Raw genomic sequence first — 22,164 nt, 5'->3', positions numbered from 1 at the left:
TCATGATGGCTGCAGGTGGAAGTCATGGCCTTCATTTCTCCCTAAGAAAAATAATCACAGAGATATGAAAGGATGAACACTGCAAGGAAATGGACAGATCAGAAGGTTCGTTGCTACAAGAGCGAGGACACTGGGGAGGGAAGGTAGTACGGGTATAGTACCCAGGAGTACATAGTCAAAACCCGTTTTTCTCATCACACTGACAGGCCCTATCCCTAAGGCGCACCCGGGTGTCAGAATTTTGATCACACAGTAGCAAAGTTAGGACATATTTTTGTCAATGCCACCCTGCAGGCTAGTTCAAGCCAAAGATGCAAATAAGTGTAAGCAAGCCCTCCATGCCCACCACCACGGAGCGCTCCGCTCAGCCACAGCCAAGGCTCCCTCCACCCCACGAGTACCTGGGGGGTATGGGGCTTTCGCGTGGTTGATGACTGGGTGCTGCAGGGGTGTTATGATGCCTTGGTCAGGTTTCTGGAAGGCCGAAATGAGGTTGTGCACTTTCCGAAAGAGCCGCCGGTGGACCCCGGGTGCTGTCTGTGAAGCCAAAGGGTGAGAGGTGAGAGGGGATGCTGGGTGCTGAGCATTGGTGCTGGGCTCGGGGTGCTGGCACAGAAGCCTTGTCCTCAGAAATGCACACACCTCCCAGGGAAGGAGCCAGTCCTTCACTTGGACCCCCCGATGTGCCAACTTAAAATGAGTCCATGAGCCGTACTGCTCTCCAAATTCCCCCAGGGCATCGCGGCCTCCCTGCACTAAGAGCGGTTGCCAGCAGTGTGGTGATATAAGGCTGGAAGAGGGACGATTTCTTAATCACTATAAGAGAAACCCAGAGCCTGCTGTGCTTATTAGGCAAATTCCCAAGTGATCTTTTGTATTTCTCACCCTGATTTATTGGAGCCAGTGATTTAACCTCCAGCCTGGGGTTTATCAGTAAGATTCTTCCAGCCTGAAAATACCAGTAAAACAATCTAGAGAGCTACCTGGCACTTACTGGGGAGGAGGAGTCCTTACACCATTAAATTCAGGCATGGGCACAGCCTCTTTGCAAGCCTTTCTCTGAGCCTTCAGTACTGGCTGATGTGTTCACTGAGTATTCCTGGCTCTCTCTTGTACAAAGGCAGCAGCAAAGTGTTACCTGTTTATTAAAAGTGGGAGGTTTTTTTTACCTTTCTACGTTAGCATCTTTTCAAACACTGTGAAATGAAACTCTGTCTGCTTTTAATCAAAAATCCAATGTTTCTGTTAAATCCTTCAGGGTATTTGTATAAAAACTCCTGCCAGCCAAAGTCGTGGGAGGACAAGCGTAGGTCCTGCCAGCATATTCCCACCTGAGGAGCACTGCTCTCACCCAGCACCACTGGCTGGGATTTTACCAGCACTGTTCTGATTTCTCTGCCTTGCCCTTCAAAGCTGGGTGCAATGCGACCTGTGCTTGCTCAGAGACTAACCAGCCACAGGGAAGGAAGCAGGGACAGGAAAGCACCAGCTGCAGCTGGAGCCTGTTTTGGCCTTGGAGGCACATTTCTTGGGGATAAGTTGGCTTTAGGCTGCTGTTTCTAACTGCTGAGGCCAGCATGGTCTTAGCAACATTTACTTAAAGGTTTCTGTTTGCTTAAAGGAAGGGTTGGTATCATGGGTCTGTAGCTAGCACCTTTCCCAGCAGAGGATGTATTGAGAGTCCTGGGCCTTCAGGTCACCTACGCTGTGAAACACAGGTAATGTCTGCCTAAAATACAGCGAGGGAAAGCCAAGACCCATACATAGGAAGCCAGTGGAGGTCATGGGGAGGAGTTGTAGCAGGCCTGGACAACTCCTGAACTACCTCACTGCAGATACTGACATTACCTGGGGCCAAAGCAGACTGCAGCCTTTCTCAGGGAATTATGCCCCATGGGTGGAGGTCCCTGGAGTCCCAGCATCGCCCTGGCACGCCGGGTGAACTACCAACGCCATCGCGTCCCGAAAACCCTCCTGCTTGGGCAGTGACAGTCTACAGAGTGCTCCCTTACAAGAAGGAATGAGCAAATTCTTCCTGGGGACCATCCCCAAGGGTGACACAGGTAATTATTTACTCCACAGTAATATGAGTCAGTTTTGTTCCCTGATCTGCTTCTGAGTAACCCCAGGAATCAGTCTTGTCTTACAGAGCACTGCAACCACTTCTATTATACTAATGGGCAAGGAATTATGCCTGTCTAGAAATTATGTAATGTTTATAATCAGCATTCATTAGCATTCAAACAGAAAGCTAATTATGGATTAATACACAGAGTACATCCAAAGCATGAGACAGTCATAAAAGAAATACAGGTTAGCTCCTGATTCCATCAACCCAAATAGTTGTATTGCAAGAGGTGTTATTCTACACTTGAATTACCAGTTTCTTATCAGATGGGTGAAAATACATTTTGTATCAAGTTTTGGCTATCCTATATATGTTTTGCACCAATGATGAATTAATCTGGAGAGAAATTAACTTTCAAATACTGCAGATTGAAAATCATTTCCTTAAATATTCTGACATTAATGGTACGTGGGATAGAAGGGAACTGATTGTGCTTGTCAAATTACAAAAACACAATATTTTTTGCCATTTAAAATGATGCAAAATAATGCACTATTGCATTATGCAACAGCTGAAATGTAACAGGGAATTAATTTATGAGTTCAAGACTGTCAGAAGTGGCACCAAGGCATCTTAGTGATGGGCACACTCAAGATCGATTACCTTTGATGAAAATAAGACTATGCAGAAACATGAATAATTTGAATATATTTCATTAAATCAATACGAACATCAAACAGGATGTAGAAATTTTCAGAAGAGAAAACAGAAGTACACACCTCAGCACTCCAGGATCCAGTTTCTGTCTTGGACACTCTGTAGGTATAAACGTAACCCTGATGCCTGTAAAAATAAAAAAAAAAAATATACAGGTATTTATTACTCATTTCTACTGTCAGGTTTCACAGGAGGTACACTCTGTTATGTGGGAGTCAGTTCATATGCCAACCTTGCCTTAAAAATAAATTCACCCATAAAGGCTCTAGGTAGATAAAAAACTGAGATGCAGGTCAGAAGCAGTGTTCAGCCTATTGGGTTCTTTTTGGATGAGAGGGATTGGTCTGGCTCAGATCTAGTTTAGCAAAACTCAGTTATTCTAGGTTAAGTGATGTTGCTTTCATTCCTGCCTCAGCATTTTTTTTTTTTTTTTTTCCCAGTGACCTCCTTTTACTGACACACACCAGACATACTTTCCCTGGAAAAAGAGAAGGTGTATTATTGGCAGATAACATTACTCTATTGTGATTAATTTAAACGCAGCTGTTCCCAGAAGCAGCAGCATGAGTGTAATCTATTTGGAAAGCTAGACCCACAACAGCGACGTAAATTACTCTTTGCCTTGCCTGTACATTCCTAATTCTCAAATACTGATAAAGGAGACTTATAAGAGTGCAGAATCTTCCTTCTTTTTAAATCTAAATTGAGTCTTTCAAGAATAAGGGGTCATACACTAATAGCACGAGACATACCCCTGTCCAGAGTCAGTCTTCCTTCTCTTACAAACCCAACACAGTGAATGATTTACATGGTAGATTATTATACCGATATCCAAAAATTTAACTCAGAAGCAGAGAAAATTGACTGTAGTTCCATGGGTGCAACATTAGTTTAGATGGTACCAGATAAGAAAGATTGCATTTTGTAGCACATAGAGTGACATGAATACACAGCAGGGTTTTAGGGACCATTCCCTGTTTCAGCATCAATTCTTAAGAAAGCAGAAAAATACTCTATTTCTTTCCACTTATACAAGGTATTATAGTAGTTATTACAAAATAGCAGAAACCATCAATGACACAGATACCGTATGATTGCAATTACTTACGCTCTGTGTCATGGCTCCTGGATAAATTCTTGTTAAAAAGTCATTACAGCAACCTTTGCAAAGCAATGTCTGATATAATTTACCCAAGCAGGAAGTTGTTAACAGTTGTCACGCTGCTCCAGCCCCATGAAGTGGGAGCAAAAATGCCTGCTGTGATTTGTGAGCTCTTCCCCCACCTCTCGACTCCCACTGTGATTAAATCCGGAGGCAGAAGACACAAAGCTGTCCCCTCCTGTCGGGGCTGCTGCCAGGACAAGGTCCCTGTGCAGCAGCTAAGACAGTGCCCTCCTCCTCCTGTATGGGAATATGACTGACACAGCCCCACGATCTCACCGCAACTTCATTCACATCTTCATGTTAACCAAGGGAGCATTTTCCCCAGAGACGCGACTTTCCACCTGGCACCAGATGGACATGCAGTGTGGCCGGCCGTGCTCCCTTCATGGAAACCTAAGGAGGAAAACAGTCGCCGCTACCCCACTTCTTTCCCCAGCAAGCTCAACTGCTGCAGTCCGTCAGGGATTTTGATGGGCCCAGAAAGGGCCCTTGGGAAGAGGTGTGAGCTACCTGCTGTGGCCACGGGAGGAGGGAATGATGTGGAAGGACAACACTGTTTTCCTGTCCATGCCATGGCACCCCGGTCACTGGTGTTTGAGGCCACAGCTCAAGCCCAGTTTCTTAAAAACACACCCTTCTAAGCAACTAGATATGTTCATGTTCAGGGAATCCAATGTCTCCCATTAGGGTCCTTAGACAATCTCATACCACCGCGTCCTTTCTTAAAACCTCTGAAAGCTGTGCCTGTATTGTCAGCTCTTCATGAGTATCTGACGTTCACATGAATCTTTTCTTTTTAGAAATCACAAGGGGCTTTCCTGCACCCATGTATGTAGCACACCAGCCAATATACGGTTACTGAAACTAGGATTTACAGGCCATAGTGTGCTGGGAAACACCAGAGAGGTCCTGGCTTTTTGTCCCCTCTCTTTAAAGTGGGTATTTCACCATCTCCACAGTGATTTTTTTTCCAAGCCTCAAAACCAACAGAATCAGTATGTAAAAATCTAGAACTCACTCTCTTGCCTCCTGTTTTTAATAATGTACTGTGCATATTACCCATGCTTGTTTCTGGTTGTCCCAAAACATTCCGACTGCTTCAACTTCTTTAAAATCTGATTTTTTTTTTCCATAAATGGCTCAGTTGTCCAGAAAGCTACCATCTGCTCTTTCTTTTATCATTTTCTCTACCTGAGAGATTGCATGACTCGAAGTGGTTGAGGGGCTGGGGTGCTGCCCTGACTCTGAAATGTCTGATGGCTTTCAGCACTCTGCCAGAAGGCTTTACAAAGCTGGACAAATTGAAAAATAGAGGTCAGATAAAGTAATATTCAGGGCCAAAGCAGGGCGAGGTATAAGATGATAGACATCTATCCTACACTTTTCAAAAAATTCCACTGTAAAATATTTCAACCAAGCCCGGAGAAAGCATAAAGGATCGCTCAGATTAAAAACCCACAAGACAGAAAGAGGAACAATAATTTGGAAACATGGACGTGTTGAGCACAGTGTGGAGAATGGGAGGAGTATGACATTGCTATCATAGCCTTGCCAGGGACAAATGAGAGCTCTCCACTCACCTGGCAAATGCACATTTTTTTTTTCCCAGAGAAGACTGAAAGGCCTGAAGGGGTTCACTGTGCTTAAGCTGAAAAACACACCATTATCGTCTGTTGTTGGCTCTGAAGCCATCCGTAAGCACAGCCACCATGTAGATGGGAGATTGCCCAGGACCACCACACCAGCTTCTTGAAAGGAAATGCACAAAGGAAGGAGGACACATTTTTGTTAGAAGGTGAACAGCTAGATCTTCCCATCTAACTACTTTCCATTGGGATCTTTGTTTCCACAAAATGAATTACAGCTCTTCTGATAAGTACCTCCCAACGAATATGATCTTATCAAAACTTTCTGTTAAGCGACAGGAACTTACTTCATTACCACTTCAAAGAGCTTTTTACCTTCCATGTGCAAGTGACATGATTTTGATGAGCCAAGTTCTCTCTACTGCTACGTGGGCACAGCCTCCCATGAGAAAGGTTTTTATGATTTAAATTACCCAACATTAACTGAGATCAGTGTGGACTGAAGGAAGATCAAGGTGTTTTTCTTAAAACAAAAATTAAATAAAAAAATTAAAACTGAGACTGTATAGAACATTACCTTCCAAAGAGCAAAACACATAACACTGGGCAAAAGCAGGTGGAAAAGTGCATGTACTGGAGCTTAGGTCTCAGGAGATCACAGAATCACAGAATCACAGAATGTTAGGGATTGGAAGGGACCTCGAAAGATCATCTAGTCCAATCCCCCTGCCGGAGCAGGATTGCCTAGATCATATCACACAGGAACGCGTCCAGGCGGGTTTTGAATGTCTCCAGAGAAGGAGACTCCACAACCTCTCTGGGCAGCCTGTTCCAGTGTTCAGTCACCCTCACCGTAAAGAAGTTTTTCCTCATATTTAAGTGGAACCTCCTGTGTTCCAGCTTGCACCCATTGCCCCTTGTCCTGTCAAGGGATGTCACTGAGAAGAGCCTGGCTCCATCCTCTTGACACTTGCCCTTTACATATTTATAAACTTTAATGAGGTCACCCCTCAGTCTCCTCTTCTCTAAGCTAAAGAGACCCAGCTCCCTCAGCCTCTCCTCATAAGGGAGATGTTCCACCCCCTTAATCATCTTCGTGGCTCTGCGCTGGACTCTCTCTAGCAGTTCTCTAGATGAGAAATTCCCCAGCCACCATGAGGGTACAGCTCAGTTTTCTACATTTTACTCAATTCACTTCAAAAAAAAAAAAAAAAGCTCCTAGTGTGACACGGTGTTCCTATAAGTGGTGTGGCCATGTAGCTAAATCCAAAACCCAAAAACCATGTGGCCTGGGCATGATGCTAGTCGCTTGGGCCTCTTACCCAGCTTATCCTTTGAAGACTTCACCTGGTGAGATGCAGGCCCAGTCCTGCATCTGAACTCCTGAAACTCCTCTCTCTGCTGGATAAAATGAACAGGAGATGGACACATGTCACTAAGAGAAGGACTTCAGAGAGCACTCTTATAGTGGCACTAGTGTACCAGCATATCTTGGAGGAGGACCAGCTCTTGACACCCAGGCAAAAACCCAATAAAGGGCTCCCCCATCCCTTCATCTGGCCCATGGACGGCCACAAGCCTCACTCACAATTCCAAAGCTCCTCGTTCATGCCAGTGAATCTCAAGCGATGGGAGAAGTCATGAATTAACAAACAGCTTGATGAACAAGGCCCTATAAATTTTTTATCAAAGGTAAAAAATGCCAAAATGCTGATGAAGGGAAGCAGAAAACAGCCATTGCTGTAAGGACAGTATTGGATAGCACTTACGAAAGAGTGGTTTGGTCACCACTGATGATATTTGTATGTCATCACACTTATTTTTTCATGGCCATAACAAAGCATGTGTTATACCAGCTGGAAGCTGCACTAGCACTGTCTCTGTTGCAATACCATTGCTGGGAAAACTTTGTCAAAGGAAAATCTAGAAAAAGTTGCTATTATAGGAAACAGTCCACTTTATATTACAGGCTTTTTTCTTTATAGCTAGATAATTCCTCCCAAAGAGCTACAAAGGCATCATTCACAGATGACATACTGAGACAGCATCTGTCTACCTGTCCTCTCCACTCCTCCTTTTCAACTGTGACCAGACTTGTTAAAGCCGCATTTACTTTAACAGGTGAATAATTACAATCTTCTGCACCTTTGAAATAGTCAGAGGATATTAGCGGCATGCTGCAGATTAAAATTAACCATGACATTTCAGCTGCATGGTATATTTTAAAATAATTTCCAAATGTTTTGTATCTCAGTTGGGAAATTTTATTAAACTAATTTGTATTCATTTCTGGGTCCAAAATAGAACAAATATAAAGGGAGAAAGACAGAGAGACAGGGGAAAGCCATGTCAGCAATAAATGACATCAATTTCTTTCTCTTTACATAGCTTTCTCTTCTGATGTCTTTGCTCTATATCAAACAGCTTTTCTTACCTGATATATTTGCATCCTGACCTTCCCTTGGAATTTCACTTTACAGTATTGCTTAAGACCGAGATAGTAATGCAGCCTACGAACAGTGGTCCTGAGCATAATATACTGCCCATACTCAGTTTCTTATAACTTTGCCACATTTCAGGCTTTCAGACTGAAATTTTGTTTCTTAGGTGTTTACCTCAACCTTATTTAGGGCTGGAGACTGCAGAAGTGCCAGAAAAGGGGACATGTTAGGCAAAACAATGCTTTTCCAACGTTAAAACAAATAATCTTCCAATTTTTGTTTTTTTCTCCCAGTTTTTAGAGTAAGATGTAAAATTTGTTTGAAGGAAGGTGTATTTCTTGCAGTCTCCAAGAGAAAGCAGTGGTGGCTGTCTAGGCTGCAAGAGAGGCACTCTAAAGGTTGTTAGCAGTTGTAGCTGCACCATGGGCTGGCTGTACCATGAGCACTCAGCTAAGCAGTGTCCACGATTTAAAGCCACGAGTGATGTATATATGTTGCCTGGCTTGGATTAGTGTGGAAAAAAAAACAGAAGGTAATTTAGATCGGGCATCTTGGAAAGGAAGATTGGAACTGGGTGGGGTGGATGTGGAAGGAAAGAAAAGAGGACCCATGTCTATGTAAGCTGGGCAAGGAAACAGCAATGCAAATTGAACCCCTGGGAGAGAGTAAGACTAAATGAGTACGGAAGGGGATATCCGGAGGTGGAGCATGAGGGGGCTTGAACTGCAATGCAAGCAAAGGCAGCAAGCTGTACACTGGGTAGTCTCAAAATCCATCTCCATGCCCCCTCACATTGGGAACCCAAAGCCAAAGGTTACTGCAGACCTGAGCCTCCTGCACCACAGTTTCTCTCAAGTGAAATGGAGTTAACAAACTCTTCATCTCACAAACTGAGATACTGCTTAGAAACCACTTAATACCATGGCGATGAGTACTGCTAATGCTGTGCAGATGAGTACTACAAGAGAGCTCACGGGGAGCGCAGTACTTTCGGAGTGGGGTGTCAATGGCACACAGCAGATAACACAATGAGCACGAGAGGTCAGGTTGCAGCTGCTTCTGCCTTATCCAGAGCTGTTGGATGCAGGTTGTGGATCAGCTCCTGAACGCCCCATCAGAGGGACCAGCCTCAGGCAGCATCCACTGGGCAACCCTGGACCAGGAATGTGGGCGATGGCATGGGCACCACAGTGGCTATAGAGGTGGGAGATGGCTACCACAGAGCCAAAACTCTTGAGGTCAGGGGAATCCACAGCAGTGCCTGGGATCCTGCACGTCCCACGTGTGTGCTCATCAAGGTCTGCCCTGACCGGGGTACCCCTGAGCTGCACGGCCTCCCCCATGCAACAGAAGTGACAGCTGCCAAAATGATGAAACGGTCAATCCAGCCATCCTCTTCAACTTCTTTCTTTTTCTTTCTTTTTCCTTTTTAATTGTTATATTTCTGCTTGGTTTATTAATCATGGAAAGGCAAAAAAGTCTTGTTATTTAATGTAGGAGAAAATCCTATTTAAGCTTACAGCTCCTCACTCTGTCCTGGAATGTGCATTTTCTGGTTGACAAGCAGCCTGGTTCCTGCCTTATTTAGGTCTCAGACACACAACCAAGGTACAGCAACTCAGCAATTACCACCCATCAGCTAACCCAAGCTGAAGAAATAGCTTTCACATTGAGATGATGCACAAGATACAAGCTCTATATCAGCAACAGTGAATAAAATATTTCAAACGTGTTTACAACGTCTGAAAAGCCCAACAGAGTTACTGTAGCTCAACTCACAGCAGCACTCTATACACACCCACATGAGTGTACATTTCTGTCACTGATTCCCCTACCAACACTTTCTGTGGCAAAAATTTACCCATGATACTGAATCAGTAACTAGTATTAGCTTGCTGTAATGCTACAGCATTATAAAGCAAATGCATTACCTTTATTTTCTCTTCTGAAATTAAAAGAAGATTGAGAGAGCAAGTCAAAACTTGTGAAATGTCTCTGAATTTATGCACAGATTTCTGTGGAAGTTTGTCAGCATCTTTTCCACTTGAACACTCCTAACCATCAGTGGAAATGCCGCTGTTCTACCTAAAGAGCAAGCGTGCAGCCTTTCTGAGCAGGGTTTATGTTGGTCTGGTACAAGGTGATGCCAGCCAAAAGCAAGGAGGAATTTCTACAAATTTTGAAATAAAATGAGAATTTATTCAAATCTAAATGCTAAATAGAAGGAAATTACTTTATGGTGGGCCAGTAACTAAACTTAATTACTATTTCTTCCAGAATAGTACCTCACAAAGGCAAAAACTCATGAAATAAGGTTATCCGGTGAAATTTTTTCCTCACTTTAGGCAAAACTCACAAGAACTGCAATAGATAAAACACTCTCAATAGCCCTATAAATGTTACTGTTTCATATTTCTATGAAACATTTCTTGGTTTGTTCGGGAGTAATTCAGTGTAGCTCATTTTCAGATTTCCTGTTTCTCTCAGAGCAAGGTAGGCACGGTCTGACCATAAAATCCCTGACCCTGAAATCACTGCTTCAACTAAATCCTCAAACCTCAAGCCTACAAAACCAGGGTAGAGCTAATCTAGGTTCTGTTATCTAACGATTGTACCCATTCTGTCATGTACATATTCGTTGGCGTAGCAGTTACCCACCATTCAGGCTGTCTACCTTTCTAAAATCTTTCCAAGAAAAGCCATTAGAATATCTGAGGGCCATTAGCCAGGTTATTCTCAGCAAAGACAAAGCTCACTCAGATTAGCAGGGAGCTGAAATACTCATCTCAGTAGAAATTACCATTGTGCTGTAGAAGACTTCTTTTTTTCAAAGCTGAAAATAGTGTGTGATATTTACAATGGCAACCTTGAATTGAGGGGCTCCTCCTCAGAGGGATGCTTTTGTTCCAAATTACATTTTAAATGATGATGATGATTATGTGCGGTGTTCTAATAAATGCAATTATTCTGCCATTTCCATCAAAAATATTACATGGAAAACAAAAGAAATGCTAAGATGAAGCTAGCTCGTGAGCATGTATTACACCTTCACACTGTACACCTGATACAACTGCCGCATCAGAAAGTTGCAGCACATTGCCTGAACTTGTGCACTGTGGTTATAGTGACAGGAAAAAATAGCACATGTAAAACCTGATAGGACTGCAGCCTATCCCTCTTCCCATTACTGCTGCTCCAAGAGCTCCGAACAGCTTTCCATTCCAGCTTTTGGTTATTCTCCACAAATTGAATGCAGCGCAGTACATGAACGGCTGGTTTCAAACAAATAATCTGAACGTACGGTTTGACAAGTATGTCATGTTTAGCTTACTTAAAGGTCTGAAACAGCTACTAACTTTCCAAGTATTTTCAAGTATATGAATCTTAAGAGCCAAACTACAAATGCTTTATCTTTGCCTATTCAGGCATGAGCTGCTTGGTTCTGCATGTGTGGTCATATATCTGTAAAGGAACGCGGTGCTTTTGGCACTCTCAGTCATTGTATTTATGCAGTTTTCAGGCACAGTTTAAGAGGCTGCTTCTCAGACTAGTCACCGTTAGTGTCCTGTGTCCCCCATTGACTTCATTAGGAGCGGTGTGCACAGAGGATTTCTGAGGGTGCTAAAAACATCAAATGGGGTATTGAGCAAAGAGAAAACCAGACCAGGAAAGAGAGCTCCCTGGAACAATCAGGTTTTGATACTAAAACCTTGGCGTACTGCATGTAGTGGCTAACGTTTACAGGTAAAATGTGCACATTTTTTTAAAACATATGCATTTCTTCTAGCCCAGTTTTCAGAAACAGCAAAAATCTTCTTGCTTTTCAATGCAACCCTAAAAAATTTCTAGGAAAATATTGTGCTCCTCTGTTGACACGTTCAAAGCATGACAAACATCTTTAACATATATATTATCAATTTAAAAATGATGTTCACACAATGAAGATTTTGGGAGCATCTTAAAAAACTTTGCCAAAATTTGCAGGCAGCACCTCTGTTTGCAAGAGCCCCAGGGGACAGTGTTGCAGATCAAAACCGTTCTACTCTTCCATGCACAGTTTAATTGTGGTCTTAAAATATTTATGAAAGTGGGTTCTTAGTGCTTTGCCACAGCCACACCAAAAAACATTCTCTCTTTGAAGGCTTGCAGGCATGGCATGTGCACACCATGACTTCGGACAGCAGAAAGCAGCATTCAAGGAAGATAAAGCAATACTTCAGGAGAAACAAAGAAGAGAAAGCAGAGTTTTCTAGCCAAACGCTCCAACAACAGGGGCTTGCCTGTCGCAATTACCCATCTCTGTAGGTCAGGTTTTATGCTACTACCTGTCTCTTTTATGCTTACCCTGTAAAAATCAGTGTCAGTCGCAAGGGATCCATGAAGTCTTTGACTCTTCTCCTTTTTAAAGGTCAGGGCTCCACTTTTTAATTGGAAAAGCAAAAGGCGAATGAGCCTGACTATGAACACTGCTGCCCTTGTTACGTGCCTTAGGAGGCTCAAAGACTGGCCAGATATGTTAGGGCTTTTTGGGGGTGCCCAGGGTGGGAGAAGGGGGTGGTGGTGGCATTACAAACATGCAGTTTCTTGGAAAAAGGAAGCGTTGTTCGAGCCTAAGCAGGACTTAACCGTTACTGTACCTGGAGCTGGAAGTGCAGAGCTGCCACTTATGTGAGTTCAAGCTGATGACAGTATTGTTATCCAAATATTTGTTTAATGACTTTTTTGATAAGTGTTTCTTTTCTCTTCATCAGAACTGTGCCTTTTAAATTTGACAACTCCCTTCTTCCCCCATTGTAAAAAAAAAACCCTGAGAGGGCTTGGGTCTGGGGAGCTGGAGGTTTTCGGTTTGTTTTGTTTTACTTCTCAGGGAAGTTCAGGGAGAGGGGAAAGAAGACAGACTGAAAATGTTTTGATTTTGGAAAACTGGACTATTTTTCTCTTTTTATTTTCTAAGAGCAATAGAATCGTCGCTGGCAGTATGAAACAGTTCCACTTCTGTTTGTTAGAAATTTTCATTGGAAAGATGTAACATTCTTTGTTCAGCTCTGATACTTATTGCAATATTCCTAATGGCTGACCAGCTTTGTTTCTCATGTTTCAAAGATCACTTCAGTACTCCCAGTAAATACATGTTTTGCCTAATCTTGATATATCTAGGTATTCCTTGAGTGATCTTCAGCACGGATTCCGAACCGTAATGTAAATTTCTGAATAACCTTTTCATTCCTAATAATTTCCAATATTTATTTAAGAAGAAGTATTAAAAAAATAGAGAAGTACTTACTTTTCCTTTTATTTTCTTTTTCTTAAACAGTGAATAGAGCAACTGCATGTTTCCATCTTAGTTTTTACCAAAGCTCTCATGCACATACATGCTTGCCACCTCTTTCATCTCTGTGCATGATGTTCAGGCTGGAATCTGGGAGGGGTTGGGTCCATTGGTTTATTTTGCCAAAGCCAGGCTTAGTCTGTATTATTGAATATATATCTATGTCAATGTGTATTCATACATACATATATGAATATTATACATATTTTCATATATATCTATTCAATATGTATATTGAATACATATCTATATCTCTCATGCTTTCCTTATTTGTTCTTCCAATCACTCCACTAAACTGCTCTGTTTTGGTAAAACTTTTGCCTGTTAAAGCACTTCTCTAGTTTATGATGGCCCACATTTCTTTAAACTGTCATTGCTATCCTCAGTGTGAGACTATTTCCTGGTCTCTTTATGATAATTGTCTCCAAAGTTATTGCATGATACGTTGTTTACTTTATTTGCTATTTCTTACATAATGCTCTGAATTGAAATATTAAGAAGTTTTGGAACGAAGGCTTAGCTCTAGCATTTTTCAGCTACCTTTCTCTCTGTATCAGCTCATATTCATCATTCATTTTTCAATTAATTTTTTATCTGGATTTATCCAAGATGTGATTGAAAATTTCCCTTATTAAAAACCCATTGAGGATCTACATTCTATAAGAAGCCTGCATAACATTCATCAGTAATACTTTTTGCTTTTACCCCTTTGCTTATCATGTATATGTTTGAATACAACATACCATGAAGACATGAGTGGCTCATAATTTCCAGAAACAATTAAGTGGGGTTCTGTTTCTTGCTGAAGTCTCTTTTCTTTTCCTCCAAAGACCGCAGTTCTTCATAGTTAGCAATCCTTTCTGTTCTTCCTTTTTTCATTTTGTATATTTTATTTCATTCACGAAATTTCTTCCAAAGGACGTAGATTACCATTAATATAGCAAAAAATCCCAACTGATTGTGTGCAGATGAAAGACCTTGTTACATACCTACACCCTGATTTAGACTAATGGTGGACTAATTTTAGAATTGTCTATTTTATTCAGCATTGTAACATTCTGCCTGACCCTTTTTCTAATGCCTTAGTGTTTCACCTGCACTGAATGACTTCTAGAGTGTTAAGGAGATATATCACCATTTCCTCTGATGGTTATTTAAAAGAGATTCTGCTTTTATTGCCTATTCCCATCATAGGAATCATAGCACTCCTTACCTCTTGCTACGTCTATTCCATTTTCATTTAACTCAAGATGCTTCTTATTTCCCATTTTTCAGCTAGCTGTTATTTGTTAGCAGTAGTGCCTATCTTGGTTCACCTTCTGATTTCATGAGAGAAGAAAAAATACATCTTCTGCCACAAAGATCTTCCTTGAAAAGAAGGTTGTGTATTTCTGGATTGCCTATAACCTTCTCGCATGCCCCCATTTACTGGTCTACAACAGGGGAATAATAATGCTCACCCAGGGCTTAATTACATATTGTTGGAAACATATTCAAGATATTCGGGGAAAACCTGACTTGAGACTTTTCTTCCTCTTCTGTTTTGTTGCCAGGTACCTAAGTGCCCTCTGTTAGCTAATTTCTTGCTGGACCTAAAACAGTTTTCTGTTGTATTCCTCCTCCTACTGATGTAAGGCACAAGCGTGTGCTTAACCTTGGTAGACACATCTTTATTCTTTTGTTGCAACGGTACTTCATTGTACAGCGTTATCTCTCAGGACTTTGAGTCTTCTGCTTTTGCAAAAAGTAGGGTAATTAAATTGCCTCATTAAAACAAGGTCCTATGACTATAAAGTCCCCCAGCTCTCTCGGGAAACCTCTCTACCCTCTCTCTGACCAACCATCCCATCAGATCTTTCCCCTTTCACCCTATTTGATGAAACATTAGCACATAGTTCATTACCCATCAGTATTTCATGTACTTTACAGGTAGTTTACTCCAAGCCCAATGGCTTGTGGGACACACAGCCTGACTTAGAGTGTCCCGAAGCAAAGGCATGTTCCGGATGACAGTGATCCACACTACCCTTCCTGATGACAGGGGACGCTGAAGATGTTGCTAAGCACATTCATGAGCGCATTAGAGAAGCAGAAGACAGTGGGCAGAAAGCAAGAGGATTATCCAGCACAAAGAGGCAGCACACGCCATCCCAAGTCAAGTTGCCTGGCTCTTCTGCATGGCACCTCGCTTGTCCCTCCTACATGCTCCAGGCCTGCTTTCTCTTGTTGTTTTATGCCCATAAGAAGCGTGAGCTCTGCAAGGCAAAACCTGCTCCTCTTCACTCTGCAAAGGACCCCACACCCCTTATACACCCCTCTGCCTTAAGTCAAGGTGAAGGAGCCAAAAGTCTCACACGTACCTGCAAATAGTAACTTTAGGATATATTTTGTCACTGTTATGTGGGAACACCCCATACTGTGGAGGCAAAGGTTGGAAATCAGCTCCCACCTGACCAGCCCTTCCCAGCACCCCACTCCCAGCCCCGCTGCCCTCGGCTGCCCCGCGCCCCAGAGAGGCAATGGCAGCTGCGCTGGGCTGGCTGCACTCACAGCACACAGAGGCAGTAGACTCCCGGGATGCTCTCGCTGTCCCGCAGCAGGTAGCTGCCATCAGCGCCCGTTGCCAGCAGCAGCTTCTCCCCAGCCTCACGGGTGATGGCCCCATGGTAGATGGGCAGCGCGTCCATGCTGGGGCCGTCTCCCACTGCAGGCACCTCTCCCTGTGCTCGGCGCTGCCTCCGACTGTTCCTCAGCCCTGTGCTCCTCTCAGCATCTCCGTCTCGGTGGCAGATGTAAACAGGATGTGTTCACACCTCTGAAGCCTCCGCACAGGGTGAGACAGCGCTGAGGGAAGAGTGAGGAACGAGCATCACTTTTTGTGTTTTTTTTTCCTTTGCCCCCTTTTTGTTTTCCTTTTTTGCAGGCTGCAACATCCTCACAGCATCGCAGCTCGCTCAATGAGGTGTCATTTCACAGCCCACCCTTGCCCATGCGGCTCCCCCGCTCAGCAGGGAAGTGACACAATGAAGTGCACGACGGCCACGGGGCTGATGGCCGCCCTGGGTCGGGGCAGGGAGACCGGGACTGTGGCACCACCGTCAGCGGCTGCCACCAGGTGCTTGTCTTCTCTGGCGTTAACCAAGGGGGGACAAAGAGGGGTGAAGCAGGACCCCAAAAGCCCTCTGCAAAGCAGGGATTATTTTTTAACCTCTTATTTTTAAAATTCCCAGGGATAAGAAACTAGAGGAAGCCAGCTGGCCTCGCTGTCCCTGCCCCGCCAGGCCACTCGCCTCAGGCCGTGGGTGACAAACACTGGCCCTGCTCCACAGCGGCCGGTCCCATGCCCACAGACACCGGCCCCCAGATGATTTACCTCATGAGTGGTTATTTTCATAGTCTTTGGTGGTAAATGTCAGGGGGGGCTCATTATTTCTGCTTAGAGGCAGGCAACAGGCTCGGCGCAGGCAAGGAGGCCCCTCACATCCTTCCTGATGCCATCAGTGCCGCTGCCACCTTCATGTGGGCAGCCAAAATCCAGAGATGGGTCTGAAAAAGCCATTTCTCTCAGCTGCTGTGGTCACAGGCATTTCCTCAGCATGCTTGTCACTTGAAAGCTCTCATACCCACGTGCCTGCAAACAGGTCTGTTTGCAAACAAGTTGAAAATGTGCTTTTATACCCCCACAGATATTTCCACCCATGGAAAAACCGAGCACGTTTCCCGGTGCTGAGCAGCACCGCACGGCAGTGACAAGGCGGCGCTGCCCCTGTGACATGGCCACCGGGCTGGCCCCTTTGGGCTGCAGCGAGCCAGGGTTGAATTCATCCCTGACATGAGGCCGCTGTGCTCCCCTGTTGAGCCACGTTCTCACACCTGGGTGTAGGAGTAATAACTCACTGAAATATAGCGATAAATACAGGTCGTGCTTATGATTGATTCATTTTAAATTGAGTTTGCCAGCAGGACAGGGCAGAATGAAACAATCTCACCCAGGTGTTCACAGAATGCTGTGTCCTGGTTGAAGTTAAGGATGGTGAAAAAGTAGCTCTCTAGATACACACATTTCAGGAAGAAAAATTAAAGAACGCCAAAAATATGCGCTGCTCTTTTTAAGTTTCAAACAATCAAAATTTTTTTGTCTTGATCATTTCACAGTGTGTGTCTTTCAATTCTGATCTTTAATATCATTTTTCCTTGAAAATATTTTTTTCAAACTAGTTTTAGCTTCTCTTTTGAGGGATGGGGCATGTCTGATCAGTGAGTCCCAGGGTAGCTCGTGCATGGGGCACTGCACTAAAGCCACTGACGGCAAAGCTGCAGCTTTTGGAGGCACCATGAGCCTCTTGCCCGACAGGGAGAACCCAGCAAGTGGCTGCCTCCCTGCCTGACTCCTGAGGGGCTGAGAAAGCTGCAGAAAACCTCGTCTGAAGAGCGACTGAAAACTTCCACCATTGTGTTTCTGGCTTTTCTGTCTTGTTATGCAGGCGTTCATTACCCCGTTTACATGAACCTGGGGACTCAGCTATCCTGCTCATTTTTTTTAAAACAGTTGTTAAAAGTGTTTCATCTTTCTCATTTCTTAACCTATTCTCAATATTAATAGCTGATTTCAGAAAAAGTATGTGTGTAGTTAGCTGGAGAGGAAAAACAAGAATAATCATCCAATTCTGCAGATCTCATTGCCCCATTCATCAGATTTCAGCTAAAGAATAGCTAGAAAATCATAAAATTTTTTACTATGAGATGCTCTCTTAATAAGGGAGTCACCCCACTACCAGGCCAGCCTGCATACTCCCAGCACTTTGATGAAGCACTATCTATTACTGCAAAAGAACTGTAAACATCCAGTTTTCCTTTTGTGGGTAAGGAACGCATAAAACTCCAGCTACTGAACAAATCCCTTTATGGCTACATTGCCCAGGGGATACGCAGCTTTTAAGAAGTAATGGAAATGCTGGATTTTGGAACAAGGGACACTGAGTAAGCATTGAGGCACCAAGCACAATAAACCAAACCAAAGGACATAGGTGCTTCCTGGGCTGAGAGGAGAGAAACCACGACACTGGTAGCACAGCTCTGCACCACACCACCGAAGCTGGAGAAATCCTCCCTTCTCCCAAACAAGCCATCTCCACTGCAGCTTTGCACTGTTGGCACCCAGTCAGACTCACACCAACTGCTCCATTTTTTATCCATTTAATCTTATGCATCTAAAGTGTTGCTTGCCATCCTATTTCGTACTGCTGCATACGCGCAGTGGGGCTGAGAAGGCAAACTACAGAATAGAGCAGCAAGCTCAGGAGAGAAGCAGAAACAGAGATCCAAGCCTCAAATGGGTGCTGCTCCTTTTTGGACTTAGCCCTCGTTGCCTTCCACCGAAAATGGTGATTTCTTTAAGCACCCCAAGCCTTGCCCTGTAGGATGCTGGACACTCCTCTTGTTTTGTTTGGAGAGTATTCTGCATATTCTGGACACCACAGTTTTGTGCCTTCCCTAAATCAGTCCAGCTAGCAGTCCCTGCAGTATACTAAAAAAAAAATTATCTAAAAAGTACATGAAGGAAAGGAAACACTTAAAAGCGCTCTGAAATACTTGGTCATGAAAAACAGGCTTAGAAAGATAGGCCTGCATAGACCTCTTGGGTCATCAAGTCTCCTTCCCTGCTATCTTAGCCAAACACATCATATAATCCCTTTCAGAAACTCATTATACTCCGCCTTAAAAGTAGCTCGGGGTATTTGTTGTTGTTGTTTCCACTGTTCTCATTGGAAAGCAATTGCAGAACATCGCTATTCTGTTGTTTGGAAACCTGCTTCCAATTTCCATCCTAAATTTATTCATGACCAATTTATACTCATTTGTTCTTGTGCCAATGTTGTCCTTTAGTTTAAATAGATGTTTTCTCTTCCTGGAGCTTATGCCCGTGCAGTATTTAGAGTGGCCTCCCTCAGCCTTCTTTTTGCCAAGCTCCTCTCACACTTAGGGCTCTCGCTTCCCATGGTCACTCTAATCATCTTTTTCAGCAACTTCCCGAAAGTAAAGTGAATCATCTGTGAATAGCGTGCACTATCCTGGCTGATTTCTAACATGTGCCTCATACACCATTACCAACATTTCACTACCCTGGTGAAAATACCTTGCTTTGTATGTTCTGTGTCTTTCCCCTCCGTATTCTTTTCTTACCTATGAGCATGCAGGTATAGTAGAAACCTGGTTAACAAGACCCAGATGCATGAACTTGCCCTCAAATCCTTCCGAATTTCATCCAATTTATCCTATCCTGGTCCTCAAGGTCACTCAGTTCTTCCTAAATGAGAGTTTTATTTGTCTCTGCAGTGACAGTACCTCCCTCCCTTATGCCACTGGTATTTTCCATTAGTACATGTTTATTTTTTATGGGATCATCATTAATAAAAAATTGTAAATAATATCAGGCCCAAGACTGATGCTTGGGAAGCTCTACTACCTTCCCTCAGTACTGATCTTCTCCTCCTACTACTCACTTTCTTATTTACTTTTCAATTTCTGTACTCATCACCCATTTTAGCTAATAATTTCCCACATGGCATTGTACCAAATGCTGTACTTGTTTAGCTAATTAGCTCTAAGCACTTCCTTTGTCTAGAAAAATCACTTATGGTGATATTTCAGGCACCGGAACTTCTAGAAGTACCTAAGAAGTGGAGGTAGGGGAGACAACAAAAAATTACCTTAAGTTTTTTGAACACCTGCAAAGATTTGGGCTGATTTTCATTTTCAGATGAGCTGCTTCATTCATGCCTAGCGATGACATTTTCATACATTGTTGAATTTTATAACAATTCCAAATATTATAACACTAATGCGAGAGCATCATTAAAATTCTCGGATATTGTTATTTGACTGAAAATAAGAATGACCTTCAGGACCTTTATGAAATTAGTGCTACTGCAGAACTGTTATAGGAAGGCCTTGTATAAAGGGCTATAAAGCAAGATAAAAAGTAAAATACCTGTATCGGTAGTTCTGCTGATACAGCAGTGTTATCATAAATGCCATCCCTGTAGAAGTACTGCAAAAGCAGCTTCAAAATCAGCAGCTATTGCAATGTTTTTGAGAAAAGTATTTAACTGGCAAAATGCCACATTAAAACACAGCTAACTTTAAATATGATTTTCATTATTTCGTGTCACTTTCATTTTTAGTGCAATCTAACAAAATATTCAGAACAACTGTATGGAATAGTATCTGCAGAGAGGGACTTGCTATTCACATATGAAAGTATTGCTGAGATTCAGCAAAACGTTGGTTATTCTACAGAGTACCTGCAGAGTCACCATTATCATGTTTCCTTTTTGAGCTGAAATTAAAGTGGCTGGAAAAAGCAGGCTACAATTAGCAAATATATAATTAGCTGTAAGGTTCTGAACGTCAATACAGAAGGAGAATCCAAATGCATTTTGGCTTCAAGTTCACAGATTAGCATCTATTCCTACAGCCTCCGTGTTAGTCATGATATTCTATGTATGTTGCTTGAGAAAAAAAAAAGAAGATAATTATAATAAATAAAGTTTGGATGCAGGTGTGAATTCCAGCTTTATACTCCAGGATACATACTTTGTTCAGATCTCATTGGCTTTAAGAAAGACCAACCTGTAAGACCGGGCTGTCACAGAAGTGTTCAAACGTTCGGGCAGTTGTGAGGGCGGTTGCAGATCCAGGCTTTTGCCCCCTTCAAATCAAACATATAGCCCAGGGAAAATCTCCTTATCTCAGAATATTAAATCCTCAAGTGGCACATCAGCTACTCTGAGAATTTCTCTACAGTGCTCAGAACCTGAAAAAATAAACTTTCTCATCACCTGGAAACTGGGTGTTTGGTGCCATCGATTCTGGGGGAGGACTGAGAATATGAAAGGTTATGGACCTTTGTGAATGAAACTCTTTATACTTATCAACATTTCTCTTCTGAGCACAGGTAGATACACACATACCATAAATGACGACATTTCACTGAACTTTAGCAATATTATTTCCTCTGTGTGGTCTTACTGCTTACCTGTGCAGTTGTTTTGAATGTTTTGTGAGTGAGATAACACTAAAATTGAAAGTTACGCAATATGGTGAAATTCATATTAAAAGTTATCTCTGTTTTAATGCGGTTCCTTTTACCGGTTAATATTTCGTACTTCTTTCTCCAGAAGCATTGCAACAGCTGGCTATTTTGCAGGTGCATGTGCATCATGAAGCGGAGATGCCATTTGTGATAATGTCAGCATGAGCAAAACTACTCGTAGGAGCTTGCACCTTTTTATTTTCTGCTATTAGTCTTTCAACAACCCTTTCCCATAAAATTCGGCAATGCACGGGTATTTATAAGCATTAGGCACCCAGCTGCTGTGGGGACCAGGACCTCCATGTCTTTATGATTTCACTGAATCAACTTCAAAGTCAACAGGGCTAAATCATATTATATTGGATTTGCACGGCAAGGTTTTGATAGCAGAGGGGCTACAGGAGTAGCTTCTGTGAGAAGCTGCTAGAAGCTTCCCCTATGTCCGATACAGCCAATGCCAGCCAGCTCCAAGATGGACCTGCCGCTGGCCAAGGCCAAGCCCATCACCAACAGTGGTAGCACCTCTGAGATAACATATTTAAGAAGGGGGGGAAAAAACTGCACAACTGCAGCTGGAGAGACGAGTGAGAATATGTAAGAGGAACGACTCTGCAGACACCAAGGTCAGTTCAGAAGGAGGGAGAGGAGGTGCCCTAGGTGCCGGAGCAGAGATTTCCCTGCAGCCCGTGGTGAAGACAATGGTGAGGTAGGCTGTGCCCCTGCAGCCCGTGGAGGTCCGCGGTGGAGCAGATATCCACCTGCA

The 22,164-nt window shown here is 43.1% G+C and overlaps 1 protein-coding gene across 1 annotated transcript; it reads right to left on the bottom strand.

Moving 5' to 3' along the window:
* Positions 1-15,993, bottom strand: SH2D1A (SH2 domain containing 1A). Its single transcript, XM_068412085.1, has 4 exons — positions 15,857-15,993; positions 2,848-2,911; positions 402-537; positions 1-41 (listed from the first exon to the last, which is right to left on the bottom strand). The coding sequence occupies exons 1-4, from the start codon at positions 15,991-15,993 to the stop codon at positions 1-3; spliced, it is 378 nt and encodes a 125-aa protein (XP_068268186.1).
* Positions 15,994-22,164: the final 6,171 nt, after the last annotated feature.

Source organism: Nyctibius grandis, chromosome 13 (genome assembly GCF_013368605.1).
Source record: "Nyctibius grandis isolate bNycGra1 chromosome 13, bNycGra1.pri, whole genome shotgun sequence".
Classification (NCBI taxonomy): domain Eukaryota; kingdom Metazoa; phylum Chordata; class Aves; order Nyctibiiformes; family Nyctibiidae; genus Nyctibius; species Nyctibius grandis.
This window is presented reverse-complemented; position numbering and strand designations above follow the sequence as displayed.